The 25,903-nt window shown below is 30.2% G+C and overlaps 1 protein-coding gene across 9 annotated transcripts in view; it reads left to right on the top strand.

The window, feature by feature from the left end:
* Positions 1 to 25,903, top strand: part of sgg (shaggy) — a 70,693-nt gene that overhangs the window by 21,562 nt on the left and 23,228 nt on the right. For 6 of the 9 annotated variants that reach the window (XM_014422489.2, XM_067050387.1, XM_014422490.2 and 3 more), the window contains exons 2-5: positions 18,846 to 19,036; positions 21,070 to 21,153; positions 21,253 to 21,294; positions 25,270 to 25,380. In XM_014422489.2, the coding sequence (XP_014277975.1) occupies positions 18,846 to 19,036; positions 21,070 to 21,153; positions 21,253 to 21,294; positions 25,270 to 25,380 (428 nt within the window). Of the gene's footprint in view, positions 1 to 6,523; positions 6,749 to 6,852; positions 6,971 to 18,449; positions 18,596 to 18,845; positions 19,037 to 21,069; positions 21,154 to 21,252; positions 21,295 to 25,269; positions 25,381 to 25,903 lie in introns of those variants that run through there. The other 3 variants (XM_014422496.3, XM_014422495.3, XM_014422494.2) reach the window with 3 other exon arrangements.

Raw genomic sequence — 25,903 nt, 5'->3', positions numbered from 1 at the left:
TTTCTTGATTCATACTTGATTAGTTTTAATTTATCGAATATCGAGTACGGAAGGTACTGATTTGTGTCGATTGGGCTCATGAAGTTATAATCGCGCTGTATCTCGTACATACATTTTTTAAAAAATGCTGCAAACATTTAAAGTGATGTTTTGTCTTTCAGTTATTTTTTTTTTTATTTATTTTATTATTATTATTATAAGGGGCGATGGTGTTGCTAGAAAATAAAAAAGAAATTGAAATGAAATACTAAAATGGCAATCCATTTAGCAATCTCCGTCGGTTTGAAGCTTGGGTGTATCAGTTACATATTCTGAACCTTATCTTTAATAGTTTTGAGATCACTGTTTATCCACTATCTCTAGATCTATGCAAAGCTCTTTTAGTCGAATGAGATAACTCACCTGAACTCATTACCGCAGTATTGTAACCACTTTCATCTAATACCATTTTCCTAAAAATAAACGAACAAAAATTATATAATAAATTAAAAGAAAAATGGTTTGACAAAAATGCTTTGAGTCTTAAATGTTACAAAATAGACAATATCTGAAAAAAATATATATACTGGGCACTGCATTGTAGTTGTTGCCTGATATTTTTTGTCTTCCCAACTTCAATATTTCTTCAAAATTACAGCGTTGTAAAAAAAAAAAAAAATGAAAAAAAAATTATGAAATATTTTAAATCTTTTAAGATTCATATTGATTATTTCATTTTTATTCGCCCGCTTTGTTTCAGCTGCTATAATTGATTAATAAAGCAATTTCTTCGTACAAATTGGTTGCTGTCATCGTAGATTGTAAAGGTGGTGAAAAACGTGAATGTTCAGTTGGGCATGTCAAAATATGGGGATTTTCAATAGGAAAACTGTGCGTTTCTCGGAAAACTCAAAAAATCATATCTCGACAACGGGTTGAGATAGGGAGGTGAGGTTGGTGACATTGAACTACACTTTTGATAAACTATCCTTAACTTAATTACTGATATTTCCTTCTGGAACATTCTCTTTTTATATTATCGGAACGTGGAGTCCAATGAACAAATGTGTACATTCTTTAATCCGGCGAGTCCTTTACTAAAGAATTGGATTGGTTGAACAAAAGATAATATCTTTTTTTGTTCAATTTTATCTATTACGCCTTATAAAAAACTAATGATATCTGTTAAATCACGTGATATGTTCATTTAGAAAGACATGCTTTATTTAATCAACTTTCAAATATATTGGGTTGCTTTTAACACACATCATATGTATCAGTCCGATTAGATATAAACTATACACTAACTTGAAATAATTAACAAAGATACAAAATTAATTTAAAGAATGCGTATATTTAATTTTATTAATTAATCAAGATGTAATTTTTTGCTTCTGTGCAGTATTACCAGCGAACAAATGTTGTTTAATAAACAACAAAAGTTTTCCCTAGGAAATAAATCGTTAATCGTTTTGAAACATTTCAAAACCTAAGTTTTGCTCTTACAAATAATTTCAAATTATGCTCCTAATTAATAAATCGTTATTGTTTTGACATAGTTAATTAATTTCACTACCTCTCCTCCCTCCCGTACTTAAGTGTGATCTAATATAAATTATGTAATGTTGCATATATATATTCTGACTAGTTCGTAATTAATTAATGTTAATTTAAACATTATATCATCTTTATTTTAGACGGATTTATAAATAGAAAATGTTCCATAATAAGAGAGCTTGAAAATATTATAATGCTGAAAAGTAAAATTTTCTTTTAAATTATCAATCAGAAATGATGATTCAAAGCTTGATTTTGTTATCTAACAAAAAGCGTATGATTCATTATTGATACCATCTAAATGCTCTTTAATCTTCCGAGAAATAGAATTTCAAATAGACAATTATTTTTCATTTAAATTGAACTTTTAATATAAAATTGAATGTTATTTTTTTAGTAGTATTATTTTCGTTGCTATATTATAGCTCCTACCACCTCATCCATCCTGAGTCGTTTTACTGCAAATTTGAATAAAAAAAAAATTGTATCCCATTAATACTTGATAATCACGAATTTAGTTTGAATTTATATAATTGCGTTAATAACATTAGTATTAAGGTGAATTTAAAGGTTCGATGCCAAAACCATGAATCGTTCTTTACATACAGTCTTCCAGTGACGCCCTTCCAAACCCATATACTAACCTCTGGTAGTCTTAAGTCTGAGGACTCCATTGTACACCACGTTCCACAGCAGAGATCCCAATATGGAACCCTGCGGTACCCAATCAGTTACATTGAATCTCCTCCGCCCATCCTCCGTGGAACATATCAAGGTCCTGTCCTTGAAATAGTCCCTTATGATCTACACGAGGTCCGTAGGTTCGCCCATTTACTGAAGGGGATTCAAAATGCAGCTCCATCTTTGCTGAGTTAAAGGAGTTTCTTTCATTCAGTGTGATTAGCACTTCGCGCCTCTTCTCTTTCCTGCGATAGTCCTCCGAGCCAACTTCAACACCAAAATGATATCGTCCATAGCAGATTTCGCTTTGCGAAATCCAAATAGGTTCCTAGAGAGACCTCCTACACCTTTTGTGATCTCTTCTAGCCTGTTTCACAGAATATTCTCTAAACCTTTGCCAGCTATATCCAAAAGACATATTCGTCGATGGGCTGAAAGTTACTTGGCTTTCCTTTACCCTTCGGGACCAGGACTATACGTTCGTATCCGTCACTCAAGCAGGAACTAAACACTTTGTAGAATATACCCGGTCTATCCTCCATCGCTACCTTAAGTGCCACGTTCGAAACGCCATCCCGGGGCTTTTCCTATCCGAAGGCTATTCCAGAAACCGCAAAGCTCCTTAGCCAGCACTGCTTGAGCTTCGAATGAAGTTAATGTGCCTACCTGCAGTAATTTCTCCTGCATTGGAGTGTGACAACGATTCTCAGGACAGAGCACGTAGACGATCGTGTAGCTCTACTCCTCAACTTTTTTATAAACTTTATGTATCTTCGTATGCCTCTTCACAAAACTTTTTCCAGCGCTGTTGTCAGCTCTTTTTGATAGTCTCCGGAGTTCCATAAACCACTCAGCTTTGTACTCTTCCTGGAGCGCTTGGAATCGGGAACTGCCTCTAACGCTATTACCTTCCTCTCGCTGCATGGTACTGCACATGGCTGTCGGCTATAGACTCGTTCCACTATTAGACTGGGTGGCGACCAACACCTGGCTTGTTGCGTACCTTAGACACATCGCAAGCTGTAGTAACCATGTCCCTTACATGCTGGGCCTTACTCTCCACTGTTTCTATCAGTGTCCAAGGCGCCTTCGTCAGAAACGATTCCTTGCCAAACATACTAATTTTCAAATCATTTAGTTTCACTGCTAACGTGGTTTTTTATTCACTGAGAACAATTCTAAAAATACCTAACTGAATATCGTACATTGGTATGAAAAAACACTAAAAGATTGGTATGAAAATGCTCTTCGGTCACATAGTCCAGTAAAATTAGTTTTTTGCTACATTGTAACTCTTAGTTCCAGAACTTGCTTCGGCGGTACATATAGGGGCCTAAAGGGCCCTCTTTTGGATTTTTGACGCATGTATCGAAAATGATAGGCACCAACTGCGGGAAGTCATACTATGATGAACAGACGAGTCTGACAGAAAGTTGCTAGTACAACTTCTCTAAGAAGTTCGACTGTTTGTTGATACATTTAAATAATAAACCATTATTATTATTTAATTAGCAGCGGTTTTTTTTTAAATAGCTTTTAATTACTAACAACTTTTGGCTATTGCTTTCTTTAACTCTTATTTATAAGTTAGATTAATAAATTTGCCAAATTTTGCTTTGTTTAATTCAATTCATATTTTCTAGAATGGAAGTTTTGCTATATATCGTTCATTTTTATTTTTATTATTTATTTTTTTAATTTAATCTTATGTGTTACCTAATTAATCTATTTACATACGTAATATGACTATTTTACATCAAATTTTACAATAAAATGTACTTCTCGTTCTTTGGTGCCTCCTTATACTTCAACAGCATATGCCCAATCTTCTATTATGTGTTCTATTTAACAATTTATGACAAGAAAAATTTATTTTGACTTATGAATAACTCGTATATAAAGTGTAAAGAGTTAAAAAGTAATAAATCCCAATTCTGTGAGGATATTGTTCTTCAAAAAATAAAGTAAAATTAATGCAGGCTGTACATACAGTATAAGAATGTTCTAACTTAGTGCAATTAGGACACTTAGTGAATTGGTAGTGTTACGAAGAGTCGCTCCTTCCTTGATTTATCTTACTGTTTTCTGAGCCACACTATTCCAAGATGGATCGTCGGTTATTCCCAGGACAACTTTGCTGGTATTACATACACTTTTTGGTATGTAAGTATTGTAAATTATTCCCCTATTTCGGTTTTAGATACGTTGAGCCATTCTACGAAAGCTAGTGTTTGTGCTGCTGTGAAGTGGGTTTTGATGTTTTATATATTATGTAATATTGAATGTTGAATAGAAAACGCTCATTAGCGATATACATTTCATATTAAAAGGAATTAATAATTATTTTGTATGTCAGTGGACGGTTAGGATCCTTAGGAAGCACAAGCCTTAAAATGGGATGAAATGTAAATGCAGACTTTAGAAACTTAAGGGGTGTTGCCAAGAAGGTACTCAACTGTCAATATCATCAATTTTAACTTTATGTTATTTTGCATATTTTTATATTTTGGATTCCAGATTTATTCATGAGAACTATTTATAATCTAGCCAATTTTTGTACTTCTCACCTCTCCCCCCCCTCCAAAATTTTTGAAATTCCCCCAACTGTCAATTTTTTAACTACCATTTGAAGGGTCTCTGTTTACTCCCCCTCATAACATGCATTTTTCATTTTTTTTCTCTATTCCCCTTTATTTGTATATTGTATAAATATTGTCTAATTTGTTTATATTGTCATTTATCTTCATTTTTCTGTTTATATTGCAAAATCCTGCTTCAATATTCTTGGCGGAGAGCAGAAGGTTCTGTTCGCCCATGTTATACACTCGTCTGTCTCAGTCTGTTGATCTTTTATTGATGTTATTCTAGAGCCGAGGTATTTGAAACTCTGTACTTTCGGAATGATTTGCTGTTCACGCAGACTATATCGTTAAGTGGATTTTTTTTTTAGTCTTTCGGATTTTTTTTATTTGTATGTATGTCTAAAGCACTTTTACAATGGTATGCTATTAATCGCTAAGTTTTTATAAAACTGCGTTGGGATTGTTCCTATAGGCAGGGTAATTTACACAGTATGGGCTTTTGCAATTGGTGGTATTGATGAAGCTGCCGCAGTCCTCACTGCGCCTCGGAGTGATCGACCAGCAGCTTGTCGAGTAGAAACATCTGCAAGACTTTTATCATGACTTCATTTTAATATTCTACATAAATTCATTTGTATTCATAAACGTGTGATGTTTAAGAAAGTTGGCAAAAATAAAAAATAACTGCTTAGAAGAAAATAAAAATATACTTATTATTTTAAGGTCCAATTAAATCGTCTTAGAAATATTAATAATCTTATTAAAATTATTTTTTATCTCAGAAGTGATAATATTGTTATATTATGTTTAAATATTGGTTGATGTAACTTTGTGTCTCATTGATGTACTGCAATTTGATACACATAATACTACACATAGTAACCCCTTCTTCTTTTTTTTCTATAATAGATAAATTTTCCGTTCAGTAAAGTTTTGGTCTTATATTTAACACTTCAAAATTGAATTTATTCAAGGATACCTGGCTTCAAGGCCGAACAGCTGCCTCTTGGTATGACTTGAATTAATGATCTTCGTTTTGACGCAGCTTAAGTTTATTATTTGGCAAACCTCATGCTTCTAAAGATACACAATACGAATGGTTACATGATAACCTATGTTATTTCCTAACCAATATTACTTATGTTCTACTTATTATTATAATAATCATTTTTCAGACATTAAAACCGCTCTGTTAGTTAATATCTTTTAAAAATTTGGATCGTAACAATAATTCATTGATGTGCTAATAGTCCTTCGTTATTAGAGATTAAACTTTTGATGGTAAATTGATTCGGATATTTGTTTAGTTATACATTACGGAACGTTATGGATTAGTATGACGTTTTAAACACGTCACACGGGGCCACACCGGAGCTCAGGGGTTAGGTGCAAGTCTATCGATCTGTCTGCGGGCGGTGCCGGTTCTAATCCGGCCTTGGGGCGTGGACTTTTTCATCAAGTGGCGGTTCCAAAAAATGAAAAACTTGACCCCCAATCATGGTTAGAATAGGTTGACCACCATAATCAGGCGAACATCACCTTCGACATGGATTGCCTCCCCCCCCCCCCCAAAAAAAAATGTCAATATGTTATTTCAAACATGTGATTTTTGTCCGGTGAGATGTGTACATTTAATTCTAAAGATTTTAATACGTCTGTTCCTCCTTTTAATGTTATGTAACACGACATTTTATAAATTGAGATTGTGCGTTAATCTTTCTGTTTTCTCTCTTTTTGGAGCTACTATTCTCATTTGTCATTTCCTTAAGAGTATATGTGTCCAATGAATGAAATCATCATCTCTAATCGTAAATAGTGTGTTTGATGAGCGGGCGTGAATCCAGTTCGTCGTGGTATTTTTGGAAATAGGAATGATACTAAAAGTGACTTGTTAAAAGTAACCGTATGACATCACATTTTCCTTATGCTATAAATAGAAATATCCTTGAGTAAGTATTAGCGACTTAATTTTTCCAAACCCTGACAGCCTAGGCATCAGTTAAAAGATTTTTTAAAGTATGGTAATGATCACTTTCAAAACTTTACTATTTAGGGTACGGAGATAATTGCGCGAGAATATGAGATCAGCTGTTCTGCATGAAGAGGCCAGGTCACTGACACAGGCCGAATGTCCTCACTGACCTACCCTACTTATAGTCTCAAAGTGTTAAGTCAGTTTGAAGTGTAATTTTTTTTTTTAATCTGTTTATTTTATTTTTTTTTAAGTGATGAGCATTAAAATTATCCAACTTAGTCCGCTAATATAGAAAAACTATAAAAATCAAAATCGTTTAGCTTATAATTATATTACTTGCAGCCTCTAACTTTCTAAGTATGCTTTTATGGTTTTCTTTATTTCATGCACAAAAAAAGCACATATTATTATAAAAAAATAATAGGAGTTTGAATTATAGGCAATTTTCTCATCGCTATTGTTATTCTATCTAGAATTACCTTATATTAAAAGGATGAGCCAAAAACCAAAACAAGAATGTGATTTTTTCTGATTTCTCATATTTTATTTGCCAAAAAAATGTTTTGTTGGACAATTTCAGATTTGTGTTCAGCATACCAAAACATTAAAAAAAAAAAATCAATGAAAAGGATTGCTCCAGAACTTTCCACTTTAATCTGTTTCAAACACCATTTGGCTGGATTGTTACATCTTGAGTCGGAAAAGAATGCTTGGTTCAGTGTAGGAACCTTGACTTTTTTTAAATATTGCATTAAATTTATTCTATTAACCTATTGATTTAACAGAGACTCTTAAAAATTAAATTTACTTATATTGCAAATCGGTTTTTTTTTTTTACTTCATTCTCCAGTTTTGTGAGATATTTTTGTTTTAATTAGGTATAAAAAAATAAATTAATTTGTAGACACTTCTTTATTTCAAATGCCTTTGTGTAAACTAATCAAATATCCGATAATTGAAAACACAAAACACTTGGCATTTTAAAATAGGAATTAAAATACTTTTTGTTCAGGTCTGTAATGAACATTGCTTTTATTAAGAATCAGCTTTGTTTTCCAAACTAATTAATTTTGTTATTGTTCAACTAATAAATTTCAAACCATTAATTTTGTAAAGTAAGTTTAACTATAAATTCCATTGTTCCTTTTTTTCACTTGATTTAGTTTTAACATTGATTTTTAATAATATATTTGAGATTAAACTGTATAATTGTAACTACTTCATTAGTTATTGAGAGATCTGTGTTTACTTACATTTAATTACCTGTGGATTGGTAAGATTTTTCATTAAAACAACAAACTTAAAATTGAAATTAAATTTATCATATTAACATAACTAATTTTATTTAATTATCAAATAATTTTACTAAAAAGTCACTTAGCACCACTTTTATAAAAGTTGGTCTGTAGCACGTTTATAAAAGTTGGTCTCTAATATTGTGTTTATTATTGATTCAATGTTGTGTTATGTATGGTGCTAAAGTTATTTGCTATTCTTCAATTTGGAAATTAATTATACGTATGATTATTTTTTTTTTGTTGATAATGTTGGTATATTAAAAGAATGCTTATTATAAATCAATGACCTGATGTGTCGTTTGTATCTTAGCACTAACCACTTTTAAATGTTCTAACATTTTAAAGCCATTAAATTTGTTTACATTCACACATCCAAATTCTTACATTTGCTCACAATTTTAGGCATATTCATATTCATACTTGTGTGGTTGAGTATCCAGTTATCATTTCACTAAGACTTTTTTTATGTAAATGTGAACCTATTGCTTGGTTATGGTTAGTTGAACCCATTTAGAATTTTCTTGTTTGTTTTAAATCAAGTTTTTTCTTTAGAAATGATTCCATTATATAATTAATTGTTAAACAATACTTACTTAATTTAAGTTTTATTAAAATTAAGCTTATTTTGATCTCCCATTTGGTTTAATCAGATGTTTATTGGAAATAATAGTTAAAAATGAAAAAGGCAGTGTTCACCTTCAGGCAGTGAGTTAACTAAAAAAAATATACATAAATCAGGCTTTATTGACCAACTATCTTCTTGAATTTATCGTATATTTGTTTAAATAAATATATAATGTTTTGCATTTTTTATAATCACTCCTTAGTATCCACTTTCTCTTTTTTTCTTTTAAATAAATTATGTGTCTGTAAGTGATCTATTAGGTTGCCACGCATTTAAAAAAATAATCCTTTTAAAAAAATCCGAAAAAGTAAATTTTCTATTCTGTTAACAATTATAGGGATGGTTATTGCTTAGTTTTTCATTGTAAAATTTTAAATTGCTTTCCTAGCCTTCATTTAAGTGATAGCCTAGTGGGAATAACTAATATTGGGGATTAAATTATTTGTCATTTTTTTTCTTCCCATTTTCTAAATCTGTAAACCACCATTCTAATTCTTCATATTTCTTATTTATATGATTCTTGGACAAATTTTCAACACTTATTTAATCAAATGCTGACACTCATCCATTTGTAAGATGTTTTTGCACCTTTCATCATTTAGTCCATTCTGTTAAAAATCTTTCTTATCTTAAGGATATAAATAATCATTTTCAATTTTTCTTCCATAAGATTTTGTGAACTTCATTTTCGACCAAATGTTTGGGTGATGTTTATATTTTTGCAGATTATATGAAAGGAAGATTCATTTTATATCTACTTGTGCTAATTATAAGATAGGGTTAGGGTAGTGACCATAGCGAGCATGCACCTTATGGATTAAATGCCTTCTAACCTTTTTTTTTTTGTTTGGTAACTTTTTTTGGTTAAATATATTATTAACATCAAATATTTCACATTTATGTGTTTGTCGAAATCCATCTTTGAGAAAACATATTGTTTAGTTAGATAATATTTTTTATTTAATATTCTGTTAACGAAATAACTCGTGTCCTTGTGATTTTATAATCTTAATTAATTAGCCCATTGTGTTTTTAATTAAACATTTTTCGGCTATTTGTTCTGTTTCTATTTTGTATTGTATCACTGACCTAATATTGTGTATTGTATGCACTGGTTTATCAGGACATGCACATTTTTATATTATGATTCACCTGCATGTTTCCTAGTTGTAGATAAGAATGATGGGAATTCACTTGCATACAAAACATAAATTGTTAAAAGTTTTCAGGTCCCAATTTTTTTAAATAATTAATTGTAACTTCTAGTGATTGCTCCTTTCTAATTTATTTATTTTTTTTTTTTTTTGTTTTTGAGTTCGTATATCTATGACTAACCTCTCTTATTATAGCTATCAGTTATTTAAATTAAGTTTCCTATTTTTCGGTTGTAAAGGTAAATGATATTTTGATGAATGTTTTAGACTTATAAAATGGGTTTATATAATTATTGTAGAACTCGCTTAACAAATTCTGTACTTACTGCTTTCATTCATGCCCCATTTTATGATTATAAGAAATTAGGTTAATTTAGGTGTATAAATTTTAAATTTTTTAGAATTACTTTTCAACTTTTATAAATTGATGTTTTAATTTATAAGAATTGTTTGCTTTCACTTGATAATCTATCTTCCATTTTGACAGCGGATGATTATTCCATCTGAGATTGATGAAATAAGAACTATTTTTACTACTTGTTTTTTAATTTCATTTATTGTGATATACACACTCAAACGTATGTACATTTGTTTATATTATAGTTGTAAGTATTTTATTTAACACAGTTAAAACTATTTATTATTTAGTTTTCTTAAATTAAAGTTCATTATTCAGTAAGATTATCATTATAGTTATAATATATTTTATATAATTTAATTATTGTAATTATCTTAAATTTAACTATATTATTCAGTATAAGTGTTATATTTTTCAAAAGTATGTATGTGTATTTCATTATCATATATATTTTTTAACATATTAATGTTATTGATTCAATCAGCTTAATGTTTTACTTAAAAATACGATAGATAATGAAATTATCTCATAAGAAAGTTTTTTTTTTTTTACATTAATAAAAAGCCTTAAGACCTAAGGCTTTTATGTCTATACAAAATTCTCTCCATAATTCTTATCAAATAAAATTCACTGCATTATTTTTTTAAAGTTAAGTTGAAAAAACTAATATTTTTCATTAAATCAGTGCTATGATAGAACAAACTTTTAAATGTTTATTACCTCAAACTGAACTGACTTAATTTTACAACCTAATAATTTTATACAACTTAGTGGATTGTGATCAAGTTTCTGTTTCTCTTTCAAACTTCATTATATGGAAAGTTAAAAGGGTTCTAGTTATGAACTAAAAATGTAAGAACTTTACAATATATAAATTTTTAACTACTGCTAACTTTTTTTTTTTTAGACTAGTTATAATTTTTAAGTTTCCTGATTCGAGCATACATGTTTTTATTTTTATTTTATTAGGAGGGTTAGGTAAGTGAAGAAATGCATTATGTGAAGAATTTAAAGTTTTTTTAATTTATTGTTGTTGTGAGTTGTTTACAATTAACTGAATATTTAGTGGCACAATCACTTGGTAATGATACTAATTGTTATGATTTATTAGCATCTTATCACTCTATAGAGGTAAGGAGGGGAATCTAGGCAAAAAATACATTGTAATAAAACATCCTATATTAAAAAAAAAATTTTTTTATCTAAATAAAAGGATCAATATTGTTTATTAATTTCAAGAAATTAGTCCATGTCCACATTGATGATGAGCCAGTCAGAGTTGCAATTTTGTTGAAATTTTCGGATACTGCTCATTCCATTCCTAATATGTTTGGATTGACAAGTAGATTATGGGAAAATAATCCATGCTTTAATTAGCACCTGAAATTCTGAATAAGTGAATTTTTTCATCACCCAATTTAAATTTTTTCAGGAGTTTAGGATAGGAATTGAAAAAATAACATTTTTTAGAGGTTCCTATTTTAAAGTCATTAGCAGATTTTTTTTTCCTTTTAAATATGTTGTTCAGAATTTAAAAATCCTTAGTTTAGGATAAAAATTTGGAAAATCTCCTTTTGTGTTGCTCTTACCACCACCGTACTTGCTACACCATTTAATGCATTTAGACAAAGTTCATAGAATATGACCACCATTAAAATTAATATAAGGAAATATGTGAGTGAAGAAGCTATGCTTCAGAATCGAATATTATATCTTTCTGACTCTCTTTCCTCCACCCATTCATTTGACCCAATAAACAGTTAAACTATACCTCTATGACATGTTAATTTTCCTTTTGCCAAAAGTTTGGTATTAATTTGAAACAATTTAAATGAAAACAAGAATTTAAAATAAATTAAAATTCATAAATTAAACTAAAACTTGAATAGACTCAGGATTGAGATGAAGGAATGACAATTTACAAATTACAATTTACAGAAGTGACCAAATCTGTTAAACTAAGAGTCACCAACCTTGTTACCTGTGGGAACATTAATAGGTTATTTGTCAGGTGGTGGTGGGCATCAGTTTTTTTTTTTTTGCTATATTCAATGTAAATTTGGTGTCAGATATCTATATAAATAAAAATGTTATGTTTGTTTCTTACTTATGTAAGATCTCCCAAAGTTCATAACCGATTTACACACTTTTTTTTTTCTAAGTGTTCAGTTTCCTCCTGGGAACGTCCTTCACAATTGAAATCCTGAGTTTATAGAAAAAAAGTTAAACATTATTGGTGCCTAGTTCAGAAAATATACATTTTTTAAAGTTTCTGAATGCCAATTGATTTGTTTCTTTCTGAAAATTAAGAAAAAAATATGACTAATAATTTTATATTCTCAAAAATTATGAAGACTTGAGTGAAGGGCCTTCAAGTAAAGTAGGCGAAGTTTTTTTTTTTTTTTTTTATGATACGACAAATGATATTTGGTTTTAGTGTTGCTTGAAACCCTTAAAGACCATTTATTGAAGAAATTAAAAATTTTTGAGCACGATTACTCGAATTTTTTTTTTATACCGCTGTCCATTGTTGATATAATTGTTCATAACTCCTGTGTATTTTATCCAAATTCATATGTTACTACAACAATTTGAAAGCTGAATGTCTGCTCTTTCAACCCAAGACTATTTAAACTTAATGCCCTTATCGCTCAGCAAATATATATTTGAGGTTTAACAAACAAAAAAATTGTTCCAAATGTTTTTTCCTGCTATATATATTATACTGCTTGAGTGGTGGTAACAAAGTAAGACTTATAATTCTCCTAGTTGTGGGGTAATATGATAAGCTCTTGAATATCACTCATATTCCTGAACTTGGGGTTTTACATTATTTTTTAGGTTACTGATAAATGTATTGATTATTTAATTTATTAAATAAATATTGATAATTTTATCATCATTCATGTTATTAGCTTCTTTTTAATGATAATTACTAATAAGTTTGTGTTTATTTACCTTTTTCATTTATATTAGTTATATTATGAAGAAGCTTTATTTAAGAAAGTGATATTTTTTAAGTATCAGAGGTATATAGTGATTTTTATATATGTTAGGCTTTAGAATACCACTTTTGGAAAAACATTGATGTAAGTGCAAAGTCGTGATTAGTTACCAACGCGCATTTATAATTTTAAAATGATGCCTTACAAAAAATAGGATGCAAAAGGTATACTGCAAAATGATCTAACAAAATTTTATTATCTGACGTTTTAAACTGTTGCCACAAAATTTGAGATGAAGCTCTTCAAACTTTGGTTAGTTAAACAACTGCCTCACCTCATCCTTCAAATTGAATTGATATTGTTTTATCAAAACCAGTTTTTTTCCTGAATAGTTATCCCAAAAGTGAAAAAAATATCTCTCGTGATGGTTGCAAATAATATTTTTAATTAATCAAGTAATTATATTTATAGTTAAAAAATAAAATAAATTAGAATATATTGAAAGAAGTTTATAAATGTGGCAAAATAGTTATGTTATAGAAGTTCGAAATACAAGAAATTATTCTGAGCTTTTAGAAGACACCTATAGAAGATAATTCAATAAAATTGGCCTCCAGAAATTGTTTACTATACTTCTGTTGACTAATTGTCTCTAGAAGCTCTTGAAGTTAGAAAATAAGATTTTTAACAATGTGAATTGCATTCTAGAAAAATTATCAGAATTTTATGCAAATAAAAGCATCCAAAACCTCTCCAATTAACTTCAGATCCACTAATACCAAGTTTACCAGACAAGTTTGTAAGAAAAAAAAAATAAAGTATTGAAATCAAAAGATGTGTGTAATAATATTTCATTTTAATGATAGGTGTTATTTCTCCTAAGGTGCATTATCAGTTAGCTTTAGTTAATTGTTTGCTGGCTCAGGTCTTAATAGTAAGTAAAAAGTGGTACTGGTTTTAATTTGGGCTAGGATGAGGAGGGTTTTGACCTTTTATTTCCTGGTAGATCCATGGAATTAATTTTGATTTTCTCACTTATACGAGGTATCATGCAGGTTGATTACCTCTGGGTTACTAGCCTGTCCTCTAAGCGGTAGGTTAGTCTGAGGGGCCCATAGTGATATTTATTAGTCCTACATTTTGGTGTTTTGAACTCAATTTGTTGTTTTTTTTGGGGGGGGGTTTGTATAATCAATTCCCATGTTTATAAATAAATAATTACTGTTAGAAGTACATTATATTGAGCATATAATGTAAAATGTAGACAAAAAATTAAATATTTCTTGATTTGTATATCTCCTCAGAAAATGCCCAAAAAGATAATATTATCATGAATGTAAGAACATTTATTTCTAAAATGTTTTTTTAACAATGTGGTATGTATCGTGTTTGTGTTTATATCAATTTTTAAGTGGCCAAAAGTAGGATAAGGCAATATAGTTGTACAGCTTATATTGCACACATACCTATATAACCATTTCATCTGATCTTTGTGTTTAAAATATTTTTTTTGTAATTTAATTATATTTGTTTAATAATTTTAACATTAATTAATTTTGTAATTTAAAAAAATTGATTAAAAGTATCGGGAAAAAAAAGTGCCCCTAGATAAATTATAATTAAAATGAGTCAAAACAAACAAAATCTAGCTGCTGAAATGGCTCCAGAAAGGAAAAGAAAATATCAAACCAGCATTGAAGTAATTCATTTGCATATGTGAACTTCATAAGGATTCCTTAGTAGATTCAAAGTCTGTTATCTTATAACTGCCTTACAATCTTAATGTTGAGTACAATACACTCCTTGTGAAAATAATCACAATATCTACCAATCTTTAGATTTAGAGCTTGATCCAAGTTTTATTTTATTTTCAGTAATATGATTTGTTATATGAGAGATATTTAGGATTAGTCATATTACTCATACTCAATATTTTTCAACAAACAGGTTTAAATGATTTTCTCAATGGAATTCAATTACACCTTCAGCTTGTTTTTCTCCCTCCTTACATCAAATTCTCTCTTTCCTCTTTATTCTGTGTTTTATTTTTATGAAAATCAGTCACTTAAGCCATGATAATTAAATAAGAATATTACCCCTTCAAACGAAGAAAGAAATTCTTTGTGTTACATCGATAATTGGCTTGGTTTTCATTATTCAACGATGTCAATGACCATCAAAGGGTACAGAGGGACCAGAAATCATTCAACACAAGCAAATTCAGAGACTTCCAGAAGTCACCAATCCTGTTAACTGCTGTTTTATTGAAATGCACATACTCAGGAAACTCAACTAATCAGGCTCAAACATTAGGAGATTGAAAGAGCCAAACATTAGCTCAAGAATTCTTGTAAAAGCCACCTTCTCCCTCCAGAACACCGTAGACCAAGACTAAGATTTGCTTTAGTCAATCTTGGACTGAAGAGGAAGGGAACTACTTACAAGATGAGTGTTGTCCTTAAATGTTCAGAGTCTAGAGTGTACTGTAGTATAGTCAGTTATACATATCAGAAACTTTGACATTCGGAGAGGCTATTCAATGCTCTGTGTTGGCATTTCTTTGAAGGAACGTAATGACTTGGTACCAATACAAAGAGGGGCCTTGAGGAATGGTGCTTAAGATGTGGAGATGATTTTACATTCAAGAGATCTAGTCTGTAGTGCCTTATATGCATGTAAATTTGCTCATCGGTTTGCTCAGCCTTAAAAAGCAACATGTATTTTTGATTATCTGAACACATCAGATATTGCTGACCTAGAGAGACCAACAAGAAATCTGGACCTTGATTCAATACAGCATGTAGGTGATAAACTTATAAGAAAGGTATGGTTGTGGGTTTCTCCTCCTGGGGTTAAAAATTTTAACGACACCTGTATTGGAGGAATCAAGTAATAACATACAAAGCCTATATAAGTCCATAAAATTTAAATTTTGTTCAAAAGAAAAATTGATTTATATTGTTTTGTTTTTTTTAAAGAAACTTCTTATTTTGATTAAGAATATGTTCGATTTTAATATTTTGAGTGTATAAGCTTGTTTTTATACAGTATAAAACCTAATGCTCTAAAATACCTCTGCTAATTAAAAATTTTGTCTAGGTATTGTCATGTTTTTTGCTGAGAGTATATTTTATAAAAAGATATCTTTTCAGATAGTGTGCTACCTATTCCTTGGCAAACTAAATTTTCTCTTAATTGAAAATTAGTGGAGTTAGTCAAAATGGAAGTCATGATTTGAAGTACATTTTCCTGGTCCTTTTCTCCTTTAAAAAAATGAGTTTCTAACTTTAGTCAAGATATAGATCTGATGGTGGTTAGATGACAACTTTGTCCATACTAGTTAAAATATCATGTGGCTTAAGAACCTTGATGATTGTTTTGCCTTTCAAGAATAGTTAAAAAATCAATACCTTTAATCTGTTGGCTATTTTGGGACTGTATTATTTGAATTTTATTTAATTTTTAGTAAAAAATAAAATCTGATTACTGTAGTCTATAATCTGACTCACTAGTCTGACCTGTACATGTCCATGTGTGGTTGGGGAGATGGAAAGTTATACTCTCAGTCTGACCTTCTATGTCCATGTGTGGTAGGGGAGATGGAAAGTTATACTCACAGTCTCTCAGTCTGACCTTCTATATCCATGTGTGGTAGGGGAGATGGAAAGTTATACTCACAGTCTCTCAGTCTGACCTGTGCATGTCCATGTGTGGTAGGGGAGATGTAAAGTTATAGTCACAGTCTCTCAGTCTGACCTGTACATGTCCATGTGTGGTAGGGGAGATGGAAATTTATACTCACAGTCTCTCAGTCTCTTAATCATCAGTTAAACATGTAATAACACTGTCCCCTTATTTGTACTTAAAGCATTACTTTTGAATGACTGGTTGTCATGTTTCTCTTAGAAATATTGTGGTAATGAGCCTCTAATATTCTTGCTCTTTTAGTTAGATTCAACATACCATTTTTGGATGATTTGGCAGATTTATGCACCAACGCTTCATGCCAGCCTGCCTCGGATGTTTCAGTAGAGCAAGTTAGTTATTTAATTGCATATTTAAATGCAAAATTTAGAAACATGGAACATTCTTCAATTTCTTCCTAGAGCTTAAAAATCTCGTGTTATATCTCTAGCTTTGGCCTGACTGCTAGAGCTTTGAGCATTAAAGTTCCATCACAAGTAATTATAGGCTTTCCTATAAACAACATTTCTTCTAACAGAATATAATTAGCCTCATCAGAGTTCTCTATTCTGTTGATCACTTTTTTGAAGCCTTCTGATTATTGCCGCTGATTCTCCTTAATTCTTTTTTTTTACTCCATGATTAAATCTATATTTTTCGTTCTTTCTTTTGGGCACATATTTCTAAGAGCTCATCACTCAAAACTAAATTACTTAAACTCACTGCTCATTGAAAGACAATCAGTACAGTATATCATTCTTTTGAAAATAAATTAACACACATTACATATCCACAGAATCCCAGGACTGTTCCACACTAGTAACAATGTGAGAATGGTAAAACATCAGTCATCCACAATAACAGTCACCATTAGTGACTTAATCAAATCCTCTCTAGCAAGCCACTGGCAATGTGTAACCCAACCATTAGGTCTAAGTTAATCAGGGATTGACTAGTGAAGCTGCTAGTATAATATTAAAATTGTTTTATTCATGTGATTTCAAGGAAATCTTGACTATTTTGTATCTTTTATATTCATTTTATACACCTCATTAATTTATAATGTAGATTATAATCCTTGTTAGATTATTATCTGTAATGGCATTTTAGAGGAAATAGAAATGTACATATTATATATTAAACTTGTGTTACATTAATTGTAAATAGTACCAATTTTCTTTTAAAAAGGAAAATATAAGTGTAATGTGTTTATCACAACTTGATTAAAATATTTTTTAATTAATTAAAAAATGAAGTTTTTTTTCTAAATTTTTAATTAAAATTAGTTATTGATATGTTTGTTTGTGTGTATGGTAAATATGTATACCCAATTTTTGGGTATTGTTGATGCTTTCTTAAATTCACTAATCAAATTTCAAATGAGTAAAATGAAGTGTAGCTTTTATTTTTTTCTTAAGTTCAGAATTTTAGAAATGGTATTTTATAGTAAACATATCATTAAAATAATCATTACACCATATGTTCACTTGACATGTTTAAAAGTGTAAGTAGAATTTAGGTTATACCCTCAAGTTGATGTAAATTTAGCTGTATTATTACGAGCAGATTTAATAGCTTTGACTATGAAGGCTATTTGTAGAAATTGTTAGTTTGCTGGTTTGAAAATTGTTGATAAGAGAGTATTCAAAGTTTTATAATTTAGAAGTTTTACTTTCACATCTCGTACAGTACCTAGTTATTTTTTCTCTGAAAAATGGTTGATTATGATAGGAGAAGATATGATTGGTTTCATTTCAGTGAGTGTTCTTTGTTGGATGATGTTTAGCATCAAGAGAATAAATGTACTCTATTCTTTTAGCTTTTTGTTCATAATCTGCCTGATGGCATACCAATTTATTTCAGTTAAAATAACTGTTCTTTTTTGAACGCTTATATAAATTTTTTTCATCTCTCAACATTTGATATGTTATTTATTTACTTGTCATCAGCTATTTATGCATTACTTATATGTGTACCTGTGTCATAATTAATATTTTTTGTTCATAGGTAAAGATGGAAATAAGGTGACTACTGTTGTGGCGACGCCTGGCCAAGGACCAGACCGGCCTTTAGAAGTATCATATACTGATACAAAAGTCATTGGCAATGGAAGTTTTGGTGTTGTCTATCAAGCAAAGCTTTGCGACACCAATGAAATGGTGGCTATTAAAAAAGTTCTCCAGGACAAAAGGTTTAAGGCAAGTTCTACTTATAATATTATTTTATAATATATTATTCTATATGGGATAGGATGGGTTATGCTATAGATAACTAGCTAGAAAGGGATGTTCAATATTTATTCTAAGGGTCCAATACAAAACTAGTCTGTCCTCCAGACTGGAAGGCTGGAAGAAATGCTTTTATGAAAATATCAAATATTGTTGAATAAATTGTCTAAAAGCTTAATGGTTAGCTCTAGCAAACATTTCTTCTGCTATTCGATAGAACCTGACTAAAATTTTGAGTGTGATGAACTCGAGATACAGAAAAGGTGCATTTGGAACATTGGTATCTATGGATGATGTTCTATAAGCTTCTTATAACTTTAAGAACAGTAACTCATCACTTTGTGACCTGGTGTCAAATTGAGTTTCATTCGAGATAAATTTTGGGGGGAAATTTGTCTACTGGATGTACCCTTCTTTAAGTTGTGCAAGATATTCATTCACATCATTACTGACAGGGTTGTTCCTGAATTGGACATCATGTTCTTGATTTGTGTGCCTCACTTGATTTCAATTTATTCTCAGCTTTCTGTTCCAAAACTCTGTCTTTAAATCCAAATTATTTTGTTTCCTGTATTATTTTTTGTACTAATTTTCAACAACTTTGCGTCTGGACATACCTTTGATGTTGATAGATTAGTCAGTTATAGTACAGCTGTAATAATTAATATTTCTATTTTTCCATAAGAAACTATCTTATTTTTTTAGTGAATTAATATCATCTCCACTGCCTCAACTAGTGCAATAATATATCGGTTCTTTTAGAATATTTCCATTTCTTTCCAATGAAGATTGATACAGTTAATCCATATTTTGTGATAAGAGAGAACTAAAATTTATTGTGTGTAGAAAGTATTCCTCTTCTCTGGATAACGACAACCATTGTTTATGGATTATTCCGCACTTGGTGATAAAACAACAGTCATTGTTAGTGGATTTATACAGTCTCGATGATAAGCAAACAGCCATTGTTTATGGATTATTCTGTCAAATGTTAGTTATACTATTACTTATTGTTAGGTCTAATCTAAATCTCCCAGTCTAGCATGATTCTGACCAAATCACCTCGTACAATGCACAACCATTGGTCTAGCAACAGTACTTCCTTATGAAGTACTGCATCCCCAACCCTTCTATGATTATAGCGTTACAGATTTATTTATTTTTTTATATTGATAGATGTTCACTGTATAGTGGAGTGGTTGTTCAGAATCTTTGACTAATTTTGTCTGCCTCTGATGGTGGATTTGGTCTCCTTGTATCATGTCACCTTGTATTATTCACCATCATTGTTGTCAGTCTGCTTTAGTGTTTGATAGATTCAAGTTGATGAACATGTTTTATATACAATCTTTTCACTTGTTTGAGACTGGTTTTTATTGTTTAAATGGAATAATTTGTAATGAAGTTGAGTCTCAAAACACTGCTTATTATTTCTTTAAATATTCAATGACTTGGTCTACCTCTCCATCCTCAAGGACAATCTTAAATGTAAATTTACCCCTCACATCCAACAATTTATAAACTTTTTACCGGTTATTCTTTCCAGGTCATTAATTTCAGTTAAATCACTCTATTTTATCACTTTTCCAGTACATTTCAAAACCTTCAATGACAAATTAATGTAACACTTGTTGATAACTTGTTAAGTTAGAGTAGATGTATACCTTTAATAGGATTAGATGTCCATATTTCATAGATCGTGATCTGTTCACTCTCAGAAACTGATCATTTGAGGAGATCTTGTATGTTGCACTAAATATTGCCACTCATGTTGTCAAACATACGAGGTGCTAGATATTGCCTCTCATGTTGTCAAACATGCAAAATATAATACTTAAATCTATTAAGCGGCTTATAAAATTTAATAAATTGATTACATCAGCTAATAATTCTGTTTACATATACCAACTTTAAACTGTTAGTATATATACTGTTTTCTAATCATTATGTGAGCTGCTGTCATTTTCTGTTACTTTAGTTTTATTAGAACATATATTTTTCAGAATCGAGAATTGCAAATAATGAGACGTCTAGAACATTGTAACATAGTAAAGCTAAAATACTTCTTCTATTCTAGTGGAGATAAGGTAAGTAAAATTGTTTATTCATTCTATATTATATTTTTAAGTTTTATTCGAGATTATTTATTTTTATTTTACATAATATTTTTGCTTTTCTTCTCTCAGATGTATGGAGTAACATCTACATCCCGGAAAGATCAAGGGAATGTAGGTTAATTTTTCTTCTGCTTATTTATTAATTTTTTCCTGCAAAATTCTGCTGGTGTCACTTATTTTCTTGGCCCTTTTCAAAATCTGAAGATCAAGGCCAAAATTTTGTTAATCCTTCCCATCAGTTTTTTATCATGATACAGTTAGGAGATACAATGGTACATTACTCACAAGAATGTTATGTATTGTACAACATTTATTCACAAAGTAATGATGCAATGCTGATGGAAACTATTGAAGATATGTTTGTGTTTTAGTAGCACAAGTGTTTTTACCCATCTATTTTATGCTTATTAGCAATTATCAATTTCAATTCTGTAATTGTTATGTGTGCATTCAGTGACTAGCGCATAACCTACCCCGCCAGATATGAGGTTTGTTGTTAAAAACAGAAAAATAATAATGATACTAAAAGTAAATGGGGGTGGCAAACTTTTGAAGACTTGAACTGAAGTTGATGATGCTGATTGAGAAGAGTCCATGTGAACCTTTTCTTGAACAAAACAGTATCATAACATGACTTTCAGAGGTAACATGTGGATGTCCTCGTGCCTAGAGACTAGAGATTCAGAATCCCTTACAAATCATAGTTTGAGATATCAAAATCATTGTCACTGTAATCTTGATTTAAAAAGGAACTTTGTTTATAGAGTTTCTTCCAAAAGGACACACAAAAGGTTACTGTTGCAGCCTACTGTAAAAACACTGAGCAGACTAAATTGAGCAATATATAACAAGTGAGGAAAAATACTAACCTACTAACAGAGGGGTCTGGCTTATTCGGAACAGTTTCTGTTCTTGTCTAACAATATTCTAACATTGTTGTGGCTCTTGATGTGAAACATTCTGGTCTATCCAGGGGTGGGTGTATCAGTGGAATTGCTTAAAGTTCCTTTCACATTCACATCTAACTAGTCACTCCTTGAGTTGTTTCTTCAAATTCCATGCTGTTTTCAGCCAGTTTCCATTACAGCATCTGTTTTTGGTTTTTGATGTTAAATATTTTTTTTAACAAATGTTTTTCTAAATAACCATTAGTAAAACTTAATTATGTTCCTTTACCTGGTTTGATTTGATAAGCAGTTTATTTTTATCCATCCATATCTTGTTTATTTATAACTTCAGAAATGAAAACAATTTTGATTTCTTTTTTTTTTCTTATGGCTACTTTGAATCTCTGACAAAGTTTGCTAACATTAAGATTTGCCTTTGTTGCTAAGTTGCGGCTGTTCATTCTTCTCTAAATGTTGCTTTATAATATTTTCTCTTGCTGATATTCCTTATCCTATATTTCTTTTCACCTTAGTCTTACTCATTCCCCATTCCTGCAGTTTAAGTATTTAAAATTAAATTTACATTTTATTAGGTTCAATTTATCTGTTCTGATAAGTATAAAGGATTTAAGTCCAAAAAATGTTGATGTTGAGTTAAGTACATAGTCAAACTTAAAAAAAAATTAACAAACTTGAAAATTAAATGTATGAGAAATTGTATATTATGATGGTATCCTGGTTAAAACTTATTGAACGGATAAGTTTTTATGCAGAATTTTTTTAACTTTATTTTTTGTCTCTTGAAAAATTAAGAATATGTATTTAAATCCTGTATATTTATCAGTACAGATATTTTATAAGCAATTTTAAATATTTTTTATTCATCATTTGTTAGCAACGTTCTGGATATCTTTTCCATGTTTGGTTGTTTCTAATCTATTATATATGTTTTGTTTTTTTTAGTCCTGAACAAGATTACATATTTTTCAATCTTGTACGTAGTGCACTAATTTCAGGAAACGTAAAAAAAAAAAACTTTTTTTTTAATCTCAAAAATGTAGGCTCTATTAAAAAAAAGTCCTGCAAATTTGAAATACTTTTTTTTGTCAGTTGCAAGGTTTAAGAGCCAGAGCTCATTCAAATGTAATGAAAATTCGACCGAGTGTCGAAAAAGGTGATATCATCTTTGGTTGTTTCCTTTTGATTTCACGTTGAAAAAAATTAACTGGGATTTTTAAACTTACCTCGGGATTTGAGTCTATTTTCTGAATAACGTAGTGAAATACATTTGCTCTAGAAGTGATTTTAAAAGTCTCTTTCATGTCACACAAACGAAAAATGATAATATATGAATTTTTCTCAGTTAGTTTGGACTAGAATTAAGGCTCAGGCACAAAAAATGTGATCTTTGTCTGCAGATCACTGTGATTTAGCAATTTCGATTAAATAAATTTCTTATCAGCAAAATGTATTATGTACCATTGTTTTGGATTATTATAGATGAGGTAAAGTGAGGAAAGTTCAATTTTTTTTAGTCAAGAATATTACTGTATTTTCACAAACATACATAGAGTACTTTTAGGAGTACTTTCAAGAGGACTAGTACAAGGAATTCAATAACAGTAAATCCTATGAAAAAAAAAGGATGTCCGGTCACTATTAGTTCAGTCTCGTAATTAAATTTTGCAGGCATGACCTGTCATTTAAGGTACCTAGTTTGTGCAGGTAGTAAGCCGAGCCCAGAGGTACAGAGGTGAATTACTGCACCAAATAGGCGTTATTTGGGTCTGACTATTTACTGTGAAATCACTATGTATAAAACATTTATCAGGCTAGTACTAACTTATGCCTCAGAGTCTTGGCCCTTATCAATTTTTAAAAGAATGTTTGACCTTGTCAAGAATGGCAACCAAGATAGGCTTAGGCACAATGCAGAATTGTACTTGTCTTACAAGGAACTGGATGTGGTACAATATATGAAACTCGAGGCTGTATCGGGCTGGACATGTAACAAGAATGGATGGTGTGATGACTGATCCATTAAGAAATTATTGTTTGGGGATGTGGAAGGGGAAATAATGAGAGGACAGCCAATACCGAGATGGGCAGATGAGGTTAAAGGTGAAGTACATACATTTCTGAAAACTAGAGCTTGGTAGTAGACTATTGCACAACATAGAGTAGGCGACGCCTTGATGTAGGGGAGACCTGCCACCGGGTTGAAGTGCCTATGAAGATAAGTTCTAGTTCTTTTAATAATTTTATTCATTTTTAATATCTACATGCTTTGTTGAATTAAAAAAAAACTGTAATTGGATTTTTCTTTAAAAATAGAAAGTAAATGCTTTAAACAGCCAAAGGAAGAGTTAAGAGCAATATTTTGTTTTTGTACATTATTATGGATTTAAGAAATTACATTTATTTATTCATTAAGAAATGACATTTCTCCATTTTAATTAAGAATAAATAAATAAACAACTGGGATAACACACACCTCTCTGATTGCTATAATTTTAAGAAAACACTTAATCTTTTTAAGGACTGCCTGTAGCTCAATGGTTAAGACACAGTCTTATCAATTTGATGTCTATTGGCAGTGCCGGTTCGAATCCGGCCTTGGGCTTTGACTTTTTTCATTGAGTGGTGGTCCCACAAAATGAAAAACTTTGACCCCAACCATGGTTAGGCAGTATAGGACTTCAATGGGAGCCTTGGCCGAAAAAAACAAAACAAATCTTCTAATTTCTTTGTCTCATTTATCTTTATTAATGAATTCAAAAACCTTATATTCCACCTTGTTCTGTAACATTGGAATTAATTCATACTCTGTTGGATTGTTGTGATAATCAGTTTTATTTTGTCTATTAAAGGTTATTGATTTTTTATTTTCATTGGTTTAAACAGAGTTGTTTAGGTTTTGGTAGTAATATTCGTAGTTTTGTATTTCTGTTGCTATAGCATGTAAAGATATGCTACATACATTTTTTTATATTTTCATACGTATTACAATATATGATGTGTTCATGTAATTTTGTAATTTCATGTAATTGTTAATCATATTCATGTAATTTTGTGATATTAATTTTCCTAAGTGTGAAAGTATTTGGAAAATTATGCTGTACAATGATTTTAAAAGTAGTATTTAAATTTATGAAATCTGTTATTTATTTTTCATTAATAATTGTTTGATTCTTTTTAGAAAGATGAGGTCTATTTAAATTTAGTATTGGAGTATATTCCTGAAACAGTGTACAAAGTCGCCAGACACTATAGCAAGTCTAAACAAACCATACCCATTAGTTTCATTAAGGTAAGCATTTTTACTGCCATTGTTGCAGCTATCCGAGATAGCTTTATTGTTTAATTATCCTAATAGATCAGTTGTTTTACTTGTAAGAACTGCGCTCTTATTGTTCTAAGTACTTTTTTATTAATGTTTTATTAAAAAAATATTTTTTTAATCTTTACTTTTCTTTTGTGAATTCTTTAAGAATATATTATTAGTTATATTACTTAGTAACATACTTATTAACTTTGTTTTCATTCTAACCTGCTCTTGTCCTTCAAAATTAGATCTTCAGCTTTAAATATTTTATAATTTGCAGTATAAATCAATGCAGTATGAAGTTATTAAGCTAAGATTTGCTTTATTTGTAATGAATTAACCAATATTTTAAACAAAGTAATTTAAAAAAAAACAAACACTTTTCATCTTGAAGGGGTAGTTCACGTTGAGACTTACAGAATTTGGTTTTGTTGATTGTTATATATCGTAAATGGATAAGTTATAGTACTTATTATTAATTTTAATTTTACTGTTTTTTTCTTATAAA

Source organism: Halyomorpha halys, unplaced genomic scaffold (genome assembly GCF_000696795.3).
Source record: "Halyomorpha halys isolate HHAL.00 unplaced genomic scaffold, Hhal_1.1 Scaffold374.1, whole genome shotgun sequence".
Classification (NCBI taxonomy): domain Eukaryota; kingdom Metazoa; phylum Arthropoda; class Insecta; order Hemiptera; family Pentatomidae; genus Halyomorpha; species Halyomorpha halys.
Note: the sequence above shows the minus strand (reverse complement) of the source record. Positions and strands in the feature narration are given on the sequence as shown.